Source organism: Oxyura jamaicensis, chromosome 1, assembly GCF_011077185.1.
Source record: "Oxyura jamaicensis isolate SHBP4307 breed ruddy duck chromosome 1, BPBGC_Ojam_1.0, whole genome shotgun sequence".
NCBI lineage: Eukaryota > Metazoa > Chordata > Aves > Anseriformes > Anatidae > Oxyura > Oxyura jamaicensis.
This window is the reverse complement of record NC_048893.1, coordinates 149,499,323-149,513,757: the sequence shown is the minus strand read 5'-3', so window position 1 is coordinate 149,513,757 and position 14,435 is coordinate 149,499,323. Positions and strand designations below refer to the sequence as shown.

Genomic DNA, 14,435 nt, shown 5'->3' with positions numbered 1-14,435 from the left:
TAGACATAAATCTAAAAGTTCTTTTTAAGTGTATTTTGGTTATTTAGCTAATTCTACGTGAGATCACTAGAAACTCCCACTGCATGAACTATGTTTCTTAGCAGAAGAAACTTCAGAAGGGACTACCTGATTTCAACTACAGGGACCGTAACGTTGTTCATGCACAAACTCACCCCTAAAAATTAAAACAACTTTAGAAGAGTGAGGTTTCAGTTTAGAAAGAGAACAGTTTTGTTGGTTTAGTGTCCCTTATTTTTTAATTTTTTGTATTTTTTCCTAGAATTATCACCAGAAGAAACTTTTCAAGAGTACTACCAAAACAGTCTGGAGAAAAAGTCAATCTCAATGATTTTTCTTAATTTTCTTGGTATTACAAAGTTGGTATCTCTTCCAGAACTACCATTATTGACAATATTGTACATAACAAGGCCTTCTTTACATTTAACGTCTCCATGGAAATCCTGTGAATCAGATTTTTCAGATGATGCTCAAATGACTTATTTTTCCCTCCTTGCTGTCTCAAGATCGTAAAAAGATCCCAAACCCTCATGGGTTTTGACACAACGGTATTCAACGGGCTGAATAACAAATTTCCCTCTCATAATACCTGACATCCTTTCCTTCAGGTGGTGAGTAGACAGAAATTCCAGTAAGTCCTGTAACAGCGCCTTTTTCTTCAGAGAGGGCCCCAAAGCAGAGCTTGGCCTGAGCCCAGCAGCTTCAAAGCAGAAATCCAGTTAAAGCCTGGAGTACGTGGTGGCGTCAATGATATCCAGTCTGAATCAGTCTGCAATCTGCTTCCTTCCTTGGGACATGGGGCTAAGATTGCTTTTTAAGAACAAAGTAATCCACTATCTTACAGAACAAGTATACAGAAGAGTGAGAGAAGAATGGCACCCCTCCCCACCACAACCCTGGAGATATCTTTCTTGCTGCTTTCCCTTTGCTCTGGATATCCACCAGTAGCCCCAGGCTGACACCACTACCTTAAATAAAGCACAGATTCACAGATTAAGGTCACAGAACAACAGGACAGTTGAGGCTGGACTCTGGAAGTCATCTAGTCCAACCCCCTGCTCACACAGGGCCACATTAGCTTCACCAGTCTGAGGGGCCAGATCCAGCCAGAGTTTTCAACAAAGCTACTGGATTGTTTCTTCCTAGCTTTTCCCATTTGAACTGCCAGAGTCTCCAAGCCCGGCAGCAATCTCTGGAGCCGGCAGGAGAATGCAGAAGATAGTATCTGAATTCCCCATTCCTCCTCTTGTACCTGAATCATCAGTCAGATGAGGAGATGACGAAGTGTCCTGACAGATGCAGTAACTCAGCCAGTAACTACACCAAGCAAGAATCCCATTCCCCACCCATGTAGTCAGATAAGGATTTTTCTTTTCTTAATGTTTCTGCACCGAAGCTACTATTTTGTTCAACCAGTAATAACAGGAGTGCTGTAGACTACCTCAGCTACAGATGTTGGGTTTTTTCCGACCAAGTGTTTGTGCTCCAAAACAATTTTCTTCATAAAAATTCCCTTCAGAGTTCCCGCGCAACTTTCTGACAACCTTTGGACGTCTCGTATACCTTTTTCCGAAGCAAAGTCCATTGTGCCAATGAAATTCTGGACCGAGTTTAGTACTACAATCTAGTTCATAAGATGAACTATTTTTTTTTTAATTTTTTTTTTCCACAGGAAGTCTCTATTTTGCATTAATATATGTTTGTTTTCATTATCACAAAAGGAACTTTAAGTATCTTTATAGAAAAAAATCCTACAGAATTCTCACAATACAACATGTGCCTACCATTATTTTACCGTATCTTGAATTTAATCATTGAAGTCAAATCAGTGCTTCTGGAGTAAGACAGAATGCAAGCCTTCCTGCACAAGCCTATCTACCCTCTACATTAAGGTCTGAAATAAGTTTACATAGAATTATTGGAGTATCTTCTTATTCTTATATAAGATGTCTTTATGCCTTTTTAGGCATAAGTTATTTCAAAAATCTTTCAATAGGAAGAGCATGAGAAGAGCAAGGTAATACCTGCACTACTTAGGCAGCTTTATGCCTTTTACGCCTTACATAATTAATGCTTCTGATGGACTCAGACAACCTAGGGAGAGGAGAGCAGGGAAGAATGAATCTGTCTTTACCTTCTTCCAAATGAAGCTTGGCCTTCGGTATCTACATCAAGTGGAGTACTTGATACCATTCAACCTCAAAACCAAAACTAAACACAAGCTAAGGGAGAAAGATTTAGGTACTTCTTTAATATAGAATATTTTTTAAAAATCAATGCATTAGATAAGTTCTTCGAAGTCCACCACAGATTTCAGGTCTACAGAAGTTTCTTGGACTCTTGGATGATGTTACATCCTTTCATCATCTCCATAAAGAGCCACCAGCACCAAATCGACACTCAGTTACAGAAATTCTTAAAGAATAGCAATATAGGCAATACATGTCTCAGAAGGATGCGATCAAACTTCCTGTTATCTGGAAAACTCAGCTCCCCTTATTTGCTTCAGTGAGTCATCAGTATCTTTTCCTGATTATTTTTAAAGCAAACATGCTTAAGTTTTGCTGTCTTGAAGCTACCTCAGAAACACAAACCTGGTTAAATGGTCAGACTTTCAAATCATGAAGTGTGCATATACATGATGGTTATCTAATCTCAGGCACACACTGCTCAGGGACAAGTGACCACTCAAATTGCTACTCTTGCTCAATGTCACTTGAACAGTAACACCCATGCAACCCCACCACCACCACCCCAGTTGATAAGAAAGGTCTAGTTTTCAAAACCAATAATTACAGGCCTCTTTGGAACACTGCCATAGGAGCACAATGCAACAGAAGCAAGCAGACGACTTAAAGCTGGATATACTGTTTTAAATTTATTGCATAAGATGTTTAATACGGGGAAAAAATAAACAGAGTTGTGAAATTCTCAGGGTTAATTTCAGGTGTGATGAGTTCTGCTTTTATCGAGATACAAATACGTGATCTTGCTTGGGTTTGAAAGGGCATGAGCAGGAGGATAAGAAGTTATGCTGTGGTATTCTGCGCTGCATGAGAGCTGTTGCCACCGTAGATTTCAAGCCCAATCCAGCATCACTCTATACATGACATTTGCTGAGCTAGAACAACTAGCTTTAAAGCATTTAATCCTTTATTTTAAACATGATTATCTTTAGCAGGGTAGGAAAAACTCTAACAAAGAATAAAGAAATGGAGATGTAGCTAACAAGAATGATCCAGTGCCACTGAATGGGTTAAATAAATTTTCGTTAACACAAAAATTCAGCAGTACTAAACCTTTCCCCCTCGTGTTCCCTTCCTGAAGAAATTCACTGACATTTAAGCAAATTTAAAGTTATTTATTAATAGAAATGTTAGTGCTATAGTCCAGCCTCTGAATCTTCTCAACCACAAAAATGTCTATCATACTCGTAAGTCTTCTCAGCAGCAGCAGACCTGCCAGAAACAACAGTTTCCTTACCCATGTTCTGTATCCAATCAAAAAGGTTTCCACATGCTCTTTGCTAAAGTAAAATTAGCACGTTTATCAAGAAGATCATACCTTTCCTGAAGGAAATAAAAATTGGCAGCGTGTTAGTGGTGCATACCATAAACCAAAACAACCTCTTCAGGGCTGAGCATCACATTTTTCCCCCCAAGTAAAGAGAAGGTTCAACAGTTCAGAGACTAGCTGAATGAGCTCTACCGTTTGCATCAAGCTCCTCTGAGGTGAGACATCTGTCTCACCTCAATGTGAGATAGGATGACGCTCACTGGCAGCCACCGTTTTTCCTTCAACACCTTTAGTATCAGTTTGCATCTCCATGCTTTCACTCACCCATTCGTAACAATTGGCTTCTTCCAGATGCTTTACGTACCTCCTTTCCCATCCCATTCACAGAAAGCTCAAGCTTTATCCACATTCCCATCTTTTCTGTACCCATCAGCCCTAGAAGACTGCAGTCCCCACACTCTTCCCCAGCCTCCCCCCAGCATTATGCATCACTTTGCCAGTTCCCACTCTCCTAAAGCAAGCCATCCACAATCTCTTTCTATACCAACACAGCAGCCAAAAATCTCGCCTTTAATGAGGTTCTAAATACTCCTTTCACCTTATACAAAGGCACTTTGCAAAAAAGCATGAGCCCTTCTCTGTGCATGGAATATATGAAAGGATGCACAAATCAAAAAAATACCAAACCAAAACGAATATTGCATAATCCTCCCAGTGACTGTATTATTGGAAAAACACATTAAAAACACCATAATAATAGAGCAAAGATCTGAATTGCAAAGGCTTGTTCAAGTCAAGAACAAGTCTCCTAAAACAAACAACAATAACAGAAAAAAAAAAAAATCCCAGCGAGTTTGATCACCCAGCAATGATTTGTCAGGAGATCAAAGCACTGTCTTTATGGTATACTGACTTTCTGCAACATCTGAGAAACTGAATTTCTGCAAGGCTTTTAGAACTCTACCAGATACCTGAAGTTACATATAAAGCCCCAACACACAGTATGAGATGTGACAACTTCAGCCTTCAAACATTCAAACCCATTTTGTACATCCAAATCAGGAAGGAGAACTGCAAAGGATCATCTGGGAATCATATAGATCTCTTACTATTCTTCCATATCTCCCGTTTCTTCTGTACAACGTTGATTTTTATATAGGGGAAACAACTTTTGCAAAGTTATTTGGGATATGCAAACCTTTTAGTTATCTGCATACACGATAAGGGCATTTTACTGCCAACTAGCTAAAAGAGCAGCAAATTCAGGTTGACATTCTTTTAATTTCTTATTTATCCATCCTTAAGTGTAAGCTTAATTTAGCATGGGGTAAAACACACCATTTAGTCACTGAGATCATTCATCATTACCACATCGTTGAACAAGGCACCACATGCCACCCCTCTGGTCCTACTGATCTGTATAGGACATGTTTTGGTTAATTCATCACCATTTAAACAGGTCGCTTCCAGTTGTGTGTAATAAACCTGGTCTTGCTAAGATTGCTGGTTTAAGAGGCAGACTTGCTATCCCTGCAGTCTTCCTCTCCAGACAGCGGTATTTGTGAGGCCAGAGGAACCAGCACTAAATCACATGGCTAGTCCGAAGACAAAATAATGACAACGCAGAAGAAAACCAGATTCAGCGAGGATGCTGCTGCCATGCAGAAAAAAAGCAAAACCTGAATGCAAATAATGAAGATAAATTTGATGTGCCACATACTGCAATGAGAAACTGGTTGCCAAGTAATGTTTTCAGCTCTGCCACCTGTATCTGTTGGTCCTGCAAACTAAATCAAACAGAAAGAATGCATGACCTCCTAAAAGTTGACAAGATAGCTTGCTTAGTTCTGCAATTGAAGTTAGCTTGGCTAGCCACACCTGCTAACTATTCAACCAAGCTATTTAGTCTATCACTTGCCTGAAAAATCTCTTATTTTTAGCTCCAATTAAGAGCAATCTGAAAATTTCAGATATGGCACGCTATCCTACCGACATGCTATTTTTAATCCCCCCTTTCATGAATTTGATGCTAGGAACGTTTACTCGGAAAAGAAGATAAGCATGTTTCAGAAATGCTGCCTAATAAGCCTCATTTAAACACGAGATGCTCTTTCTTTTTAAGTGGTGCAAGACTGACTGTATTGCTTATGGCAAAAATTGATTGAATTGTTAAATAGCAGCTAAAATAAAAGTTAGAAAATATATAGAACCTTATAGGTATTAGCAGTTCACTTCTGTCTCCTACTGCATGGATGATTCTCATCGCTTCTCAGCAGATTCTGCTGCAGGGCTGTCCAGTCAGAAGCACTCTGTGGCTGTACACGTCTGGGCAGATTATCTAGCAAGAAATGCTAGCCTGAATTCATTCTTTCCTACGTCCTGATTCTAGACAGCAAGCCCAGTCAATGGAAAATAGGTTCAGCGTTTTGTCAGTATTGGAAAGCTTCAGTGATGAACAAGTGCTGACAGTAAGATCACATCAGTTACCAGTGCTGAACAACGTTATAAGCGAGACATTTTGTTGACAACCCAGACCAAAAAAAAAAATCCAGGGGGCGGGCAGTGCCCTATCAAAGAGCTTTTAGAGGCAGGAGAAAAAAAAAAAAAAAAAAAAAAGCATGTCTTCTTCACAGCAAGTAATACAGAGTATTCTACAACTACTTTAATATTGGTAGGAATGCTGTGTTCATTATAACAGCACAAGAAACTTTTCTGGTAACAGAGCCCAGAGAATTCAACAGCTCAGAAGCCAGCCAACTTGCCAAGCAGAGAAGTAAATACTTTTAAAAATTCTTTTAGAGCAAAGCAAAATAGTATCCCACCTAAACTCCTCCTCTTAAAAAAAATAATGATAATACCATTTCATTCCAAATGTCAATGCTCGATGAAAAGTTACAGCAAATTTAAAAGAGGAAAAAACTAACTCATAAAGAAAGGAACATCTGGCATCACTAGACTTTTATTACATGATTTAAGCAGCGTGCGAGGAGGAACAGAGGCGTTCAGCGATAAAGTAAACAGTACTTGTGATAGTAGGAAGGACATAACAGCAGGGGCAAAACACCACTGGCACAGGAAGGTGAGCTCCAGCACAAAACTGTACAGGAGAGAGATGAGGACTCTGCTCTATGCAGCAAGCTAACAGAAAAGGATCGCTAACCTGCCCTGACTCTAAGTCATGACTTTTGCTTTCTAAAACACTGAAGAAGGGCCTTCTACAGGATAACATTGAGCCAGTACTCCACACCATCACTTCTTTCACCTCCTTCGAATTCTGCAGAAAGTGTTCTAGGGGCAAAGAAACCTTGAATATTAATGAATAACACCACCACATACATTTGATCAACATGAATGAATTAAAGAATCAGAAAAATAGTTTCCAACTCATCTCAATGACACCATTTCTAAGAGAACCGAAGAAACTACTTTCAATGGATGGGGGCTGGTTTGCTGGGGAGGCTGGGGGACAAGGATTGATTACTACAAAAAAAAAAAATACTTGCATCATGAAAATCACTCAGTATTCCACTCTTTCCATGAAAAACTTCATCCCTGGAGAAGCGTTACTGTATACTAAATGCTTGCTGCATGTACTTGTGCTAGTGTCTCGTGGAAAGTATGCAGGTGGACCCCAAGCCATTCATATTAGAACTTGTATTATATGTTCCTGAAACCACAGTTAAATAAAGGGTAATTTCATTTTAGAGCTACCATTTGATTAAAGAAAGTCATGCCTTTGAGTTACAGCATTAACTACTCTCACACGTAAGCGTGACACAACAAACTACATGCTCTCCCAAGCAGTACAAGAACAGTTAGACAAGGCCATGCTTAGCGTTAACAAGAGTGAAAAGCAAACAACCCGGAGCAGCTTCCACTATTGGGAACCCCAGCACCAAAATCTCTCTTACTTACACAGGGTTAAAAGCTTACTAAAACATTCCCCTCGGAGATAACCAAACCACATGGAAGGCAAACGCATACCATGAAGAAGAGCCCCAGGAGGGAAGCTCTGAAAAGATCTTGCCGAGGCTGTTTAAGATGTCGTCACCTGAGCGCGGCCGGGCCAAGAAACCGTACCTCTCTTGGTCCCGGCTGCCTCAGACACCTTCAGGCTGATTCACCTCCAGAAGCTGAAGTTGAATTAATGCAGGAGAGCGTGAACTGGGAAGAGCAACTACCACAGGCACAGTAGGAACAAATAACGTGTTAAAGCGGTCCTGCAGGGCTTGCCAGCGCTCACCTATGCTGTATGATGCACTCTGAACACTACAAGGAATTTACCTCGGTTATAAAGCGTTATTTCAGCATGCCTCGGTTATTTCAGCAGCGGGCTGAAACCAGATCGCTCCCCCAGCGTTTACACGCACAGCGGGGCGCCCTGAGGCGGGCGAGGCGACCCCCGCACCCATCCCACAGGTGGAGGGGCACCGGGGGGACCTCCCTCCGCGAGCATCTCCCCTCCCGGCCACACAAAGGCGGACAACCGAGCAACGACACCCGGGGACGGCAGCCGAGGGGACACCGCAGGGGCCGGGCGGGTCCCCAAGGCCTCCCCCCGTCACTCACCAGCAGGACGGAGCCGCGCACCACCTCGGACACGCTCTGCCGCAGCTCGGCCGCCGTGCCCGGCTTGCTCAGCGCCCGCGTGAACTTCCGAGTCTCCGCCGCCGCCAGCGCCATGGCTGCGGCTCCCGGTGCCGCTCCCGGTGCCGGTCCCTGCGGAGGCGGAGCCGGTGCCGCCCCGCTCCCCTCAGGGCCCGGCCGTTGGCGGCGGCCGTTGGCTGGGGGCGGCCGTTGGCGGCGCGAGCCCCGCCGCGGGCTCCTGTCAGGTAGCCCCGCCCCCTCCGCCTCGTCACGCCCCCCTGCTCCTCCCCCCCTCCCCCTGCCCTCTCTGCGCCGGGCCCCGCCCCCACCTGTTCCCCGAGCCGCTCGCCCATTGGGCGCGCCGCTACCTGCCCGGCCGCCGCTCCCCGCCCTCATTGGCTCAACGCGGAGCCGGGGGCAAGGTGAGGGGCGGGGCTAGCGCGAGGCGGAAGTCGCCGCCCGGGTGCCCGACGGAGGGGCCCCGCCCCTACCGGGCCGCCCCGTCCTGCGCAAGGGCCGCAACGGCGGCCGCGGGCCGGGCCCTGTCAGGGCGGAGCAGCCCCGTGTCGGGGCGAGGCGAGGCGAGGCGGGACGGGACGGCCGCTGGTTGTGCCTCGCTGCCGCCGTGCTCCTCTTCATTATCCCCTAAAGTTGCTTTTCTACGCTGCGGGCGCCCGCTTGGCTGCCCAGAGCTGGGAAATACCCTTCGAAAAAACCCTACAAAAATGAAAAAAAAAAAAAACCTTTCGAAAAACCCTGCAAAAAATGAAAAAACCTTCGAAAAACCCCGCAAACAATAAACGAAACATTCGAAAAACCCTGCAAAAAAAGCGCTTCGAAAGTGCTGAGCTCCTCCTGAGGGGCTGGCCACAGCGTGTGCTGCGCGCCCTGGTAACACGCTTCAGTGCCTGGAGGGCTGGACACCACTAGACCCAGCGCGACCTCATATTGTTATATTTTAATATAATCTAAAATTATTTTCTTGGTTGAGCCTACTACTAACAGAAAAACCAACAGAGTGAACGCAGTAGATGAGGTAGGGGAGGACTTCAGGTGACCAAAAAAAAAAAAGTAATGGTGTGATTGTGTCCAATCACAGAACCATTAGGGTTGGAAAAGCCCTCCAGGATCACCTGCTCCAACCACCCCCCTACCACCAATGTCACCCACTAACCCATGTCCCCAAGCACCCCGTCCAACCTTTCCTTGAACACCCCCAGGGACAGTGACGCCACCACCTCCCTGGGCAGCCCGATGCTACGTGCTCAAGAAACGGCTGCCGCGGAAAGGGCCTGCTCTTCCGGATGCTTCACAGACACATCTGTAATGACAATAAGGCTTCAAACAACTGGGGCAATTCCCTCTGAAAGATGGAGGATAAAAAGTCCAAGTACACAACCACACAGCTGACACAGAGGGAGGTTTTGTCAGTGAAGGGTCTTTCCATGGATTCTTCACAGACCTGTATCTAAGACTCATTTATTCAAATACATGAGCTCTGATTTTTAGTAGGATGTCTGCCACAACTCGAGTGTTCCTATTACTGTTTACACGTTTAAGACACAAAGCACACAGAAGGAGACTAGTCAGGCACGTTAAAGATACCTTCTTGATTGTCTTCGAGTGCCTGACTGCACAAATCCAAGACCTGTTAGGTTTATGAGTCAATGTTTAAGCTGATAAATCAGAAAATTGGATACTGCTGAGACAGATTATCTGAACGCAGAACTGGATGAGCAGCTATGTAAACATTTAACTGGAGTAACTAGAATGAGCTGTCTTAGGATCGTCAGGTTTTATTTTTTGCCTCAATCTCTGGGGTATGTCTAGATTTCAAAGTTCCAAAAGTAAACATGCCTTAGATTTTGTCTAAATAATAGATGACCGTTTTCTAAAATAAAATATGTTATTGTCAAAGCACTCTTATGTTAGCCCCAATTCTGACAAGAAAGATGACTCATCTACTGAATTCATGGCTGCTTAAATATAAAATTGCAAAATTCAACCACTATTTTTATCTATATTTCCTATATATAGTGTGCAGCTTTGCTAGAAAAGGGGTAGTGTTCCAAATCTGAAGAAAACTCTGAACAATACCTGTATAAGTGGAGATAGAAGGGAAAAATAAATCAAATACTGGTAGATTATTTAGGAACACCACAGAGGATACCCAAAATACGACATTACCACAGTCATCAAAGTAGTTTTTTCTTTTTCAGCTGAATGCATTTAGTTGAAGCTGGAAAATGAAAACACCAATTAAAATATGTATAATGAAAATGAAAGCAACAATTGAAATATGTATAAAGCACATAGAAAGATGTGAAATTCACAAAGAGAAATTGTAAGTTACCATATGAGAAGCAGTGAGAGTGAATATTAGTAGCTAAATACATGAATGAAGTCTTGTTTCATTGCCAAATGGACAAGGGAAATATTTTTGGTAAGTGTCAGAAAGAAAAAATCCTAACAGTGACATAGTTTCCCTACTGCTTTGAAGTATTGCAATTTGCAGTAGCAGTGCTAATTTAGAAAAGCATTTATTTTCTTTGCTTAATAGAAAGCTGGATAATGTAGTAATGCTTTATGGATCTAATTGCACATCTCTTATTCAATCATTACCTAGGAAGAATGCTAAATAGCAACAGATAAAGGTAAAAAATAATAATAATAATAATTAAACTTTCAGGATCAATTAAGTCATGCCCAATAATTTTACAAGTATTGGCTCCAGGATTCTGAGTCATTCAAACTGAAAATCAACCTATCTGTGTTAGTTCCAGAAATGAAAGCAAGAAACTGATTTTGTGCCCAATAGAAATGTAAAGCAAGAGGTTATTAGAGCTAAAGTCATGTGATGAGAATCTTTGGCAAAATTGTGGAAAGTCAAGCAAAAGAATCACATGTAAGAATTAAAGAATTGTTGAGTGTCTAATTGTTGAGCTGGATTTAATGGAATTTAGGCCTTGCTTACTGGGATCAGCATTTTGCCTAGCAAAGTAACTGTATAGATTTTGAGCAGCCATGAAGACATTATAAAATTATAAAAGTATTAAGAATACTTTTATAAAAACCTGCAACAATTATTCATCTGAATTAAAAAAAAAAAAAAAAAGCCATCAGATCTCAAAAGTATCTTGAAAAAGTATCTTGAAAAAGTATCTTGAAAATCATAATGGGATGGAGACCTGTTTAATGAAATACAGCACGGCTTTGATTTTGTTACAGTCCTCATTCCAAACACTCATTGGTTTAATGAATGAATCAATCAACGTTAGCTTATTTAAAGAAAAAATAAACCCTACTAGAAGTTTGTAAATGTAATGACATGGATAGAGCAGTAAATATGTATAGGAAGATGTTACTTTTGAAGCACAGCCTGCTTTTGGGGGGGAAAATGGTCTTAGTTTAGTAAGTTTAGTTTGTTTTAATGCAAATGAGTGGAGAGGCATCTAAGTACAAAGAATATTTTAGGTCAAATTATAAAGATGTTGTAGTGTGGTTATGAACAGCTCAAAAAGATTTGTGCTTACGGTACAAATCTTGGATATAGAAGCAGAGGAATATGATGAAGTAGTAGTAATGCTGTTATATATGGCATTCATCAAGCTATTTCTGAACTAGTGGTACCACACTTCAGCACAAATAATTGACAAATTGGAAAAGCCAAGAAAATCTGCCTGGCAGTGAGAGACTGAAGAAGCATCTGTTTAGCTTACACAAAAGCTAGATCATAGTGTACTAGGATTTGCAAGGGAAGAAGATTTTTGAATATTAAAAGGCGTTTTAATCAGATGAAATGACAGTGAGAACCAGTAACTGGCAGGTGAAATTATACTAATTTGGCATAAGCGTAAGATCCTTTTTCTTTTAGCTGTAAGAAGAGTTGTTTGGTATAATATCCCTAAAGACCCACTCCTCTCTGTCTCCCAAATTCTAAATTAAGATTCAGAATCTTTTCTAAATCCTGGGCTCTTAGTCATTCCTCAAATTATGGACTCAAAGCAAAATTCACTTTATAAAATTTCTTGGCTTATATTGCCATGGAGGTCATGCTAGATGATCATAATGGCCTTTCTGGTCTTCAAATCCATTCAATTAAGAAAAGAAAAGAGCTGACAAGCTAATGGCCATGAAATCATAACAAATGATGTGGGCAGAGTAAGTGCGAAAAGAACAGAGGGGGTAAGGGAGTACTCACTAAACATTAGATACACAGACACTCTGGGCATTTTACAGATAATCAACAACTAAAAGCTGGCTCTTAAAATGCATTCCTTTTTGTGCTCTAAAAGGCAGAAGCATGAAAAGCTACACTTTGATAGCATTTTTCAGTATTTTAATTTAAAATGAGCTGCTAGTTCTACATACTCGTAAAATTAAAGTGAAACAATACTGCTGATGGATGGCTTTCTTAGCATCTTCAAACATAGTAACCCATTCAATGATGTGCTGAAGTAGGTTCATTTGAGCTTCTTTTTAATATTCTCCCAGTGCCCAAAAGGCATAATGGAGTGTTTTTTCTGCATCTGGCTAAGACTGACTTTCTTCCAGATACGTTGAATCTGTCCTTCCCAAATGCTATGCAGGCAGTTCATACAGAGATTTCTGAATAACAGCTTCTGGTTTTTTGTTTTGGTTTTTGTTTGTTTTAGTTGAATATAACAGTGTACTGAAGTTTATGTACAGAAATGTACAAACATATACATTTAGATATTACTTTGATTATGCTGTACTGATATACCCCATGAAACCCAAAATAGCCACTCTTAAGAATGCATCATTTTTTAAACAGATGGTGCCCCCGGGTCTACAAAGTCCTTAATTCATCTTAATTTCAAATACCTGAAACCAGCTGTTTAGAGTAAGAGGAAATTTGTATTTCCACTGAGCAGATGCATTGTAAAGGTCTTTGATGTTGTTTCCTTCGATTATATTAGTAAGAAAGAACATGTATGTGGGGGGTGGTGCCTCTGTTGCTCATAAAAGGAAAAGCAAAAATATTCAGTTATCCATTACCAGGAAAACTGGGTATATCATGTCATGAAGGCCAGGAAGAATTAGTGGCAGTTTCTCAGTGATGTGTTGGCAGCGCATTTCTGTTCCTAAAATGATATGAATTAACTGCTTCATGGAATGATGTTATCAATTTCAATAGAAATTGGTGTTTTAAGCTAATTATTGCAGTCCTGCCAATAGGAACTTGAGGAAGGTTAAAGTAAATGCATTGCAGGGCTTCAGCCCATTTGGATGCAGTTTTAAAAGCTCATTTTTCCAATTATATTTTTAATGTTCAGTGGCAGTATTGAAGGATTAATACAAACAACTAAATCTTTCTCTGCATTGATTCACTGCATAAATATAGCCTCTTTTTCTTAAAAGCAGAATCATAGCATCAGTCACAGAATGGCTTGGATTGGAAAGGATCTTAAAGATCACCCAGTTCCAACCCCCTGCCATGGGCAGGGACACCTCCCACCAGACCAGGTTGCCCAAAGCCCCACTCAACCTGGCCTTGAACACCTCCAGGGATGGGACAACCTGTTCCAGTCCCTCACCACCCTCAGAGTAAAGAATTTCCTCCTAATATCTAATTTAAATCTCCCTGCTTTCAGTTGTGTTTCCCCTTGACCTGTATCACTATCTGCCTGAGTAAAAAATTGCTCTCCATCTTTTTTGTAAGCCTCGTTATGTACTGAAAAGCTGCAGTAAGATCTCCCTGGTGCCTTCTCATCGCCAGGCTGAACATCCCCAGCTCTCTCAGCCTTTCTTCGTAGGCAAGGATCTCCAGCCCTCTGATCATCTTTGTGGCTCTTCTCTCGACCTGCTCTCACAGCCCCACATCCTTCTTGTGCCGGTGTCCCCAGCCCTGGACGCAGCACTCCAGGTGGGGCCTCACAAGGGCAGAGTAGAAGGGGACAATCCCCTCCCTCCCCTGCTGGCCACCCCTCTGGTGTTGCACCCAGGACACGGTTGGCCTGCTGGGCTGCAAGCACACACTGCTGCTTGTGTGGAGCTTTTTGTCCACCAGCACCCCAAACTCCCTCTCTGCAGGGCTGCTCTCAGTGAGTTCTTCTCCCAGGCTGTGCTCAGGTCTGGGTTTGCCCCAACCCATGTGCAGCACCTCGCACTTGGACTTGTTGAACCTCACTAGGTTCACGTGGGCCCACTTCTCAAGCTTGTCCCGGTCCCTTTGGATGTCATCCCTTCCTTCTGCTGTATAGACTATACCACTCAGCTTGATGTCATCTGCAAACTTGCTGAGGGTTCCCTCTATCCCACTGCCTGTGCCATTGATAAAGATATTAAACAGC

General features: G+C 42.1%; 1 protein-coding gene across 4 annotated transcripts in view; it reads right to left on the bottom strand.

Moving 5' to 3' along the window:
• The window catches only part of DOCK9 (dedicator of cytokinesis 9), a 129,823-nt gene extending 121,451 nt beyond the window's left edge, over nt 1–8,372 (bottom strand). For all 4 annotated transcript variants that reach the window (XM_035318815.1, XM_035318886.1, XM_035318919.1 and 1 more), the window contains exon 1: nt 8,104–8,372. In XM_035318815.1, coding sequence (XP_035174706.1) covers nt 8,104–8,217 — 114 coding nt within the window. In that variant the 5' untranslated portion in view covers nt 8,218–8,372. The remainder of the gene's footprint in view (nt 1–8,103) is intronic.
• Between the last annotated feature and the right edge of the window lie 6,063 nt (nt 8,373–14,435).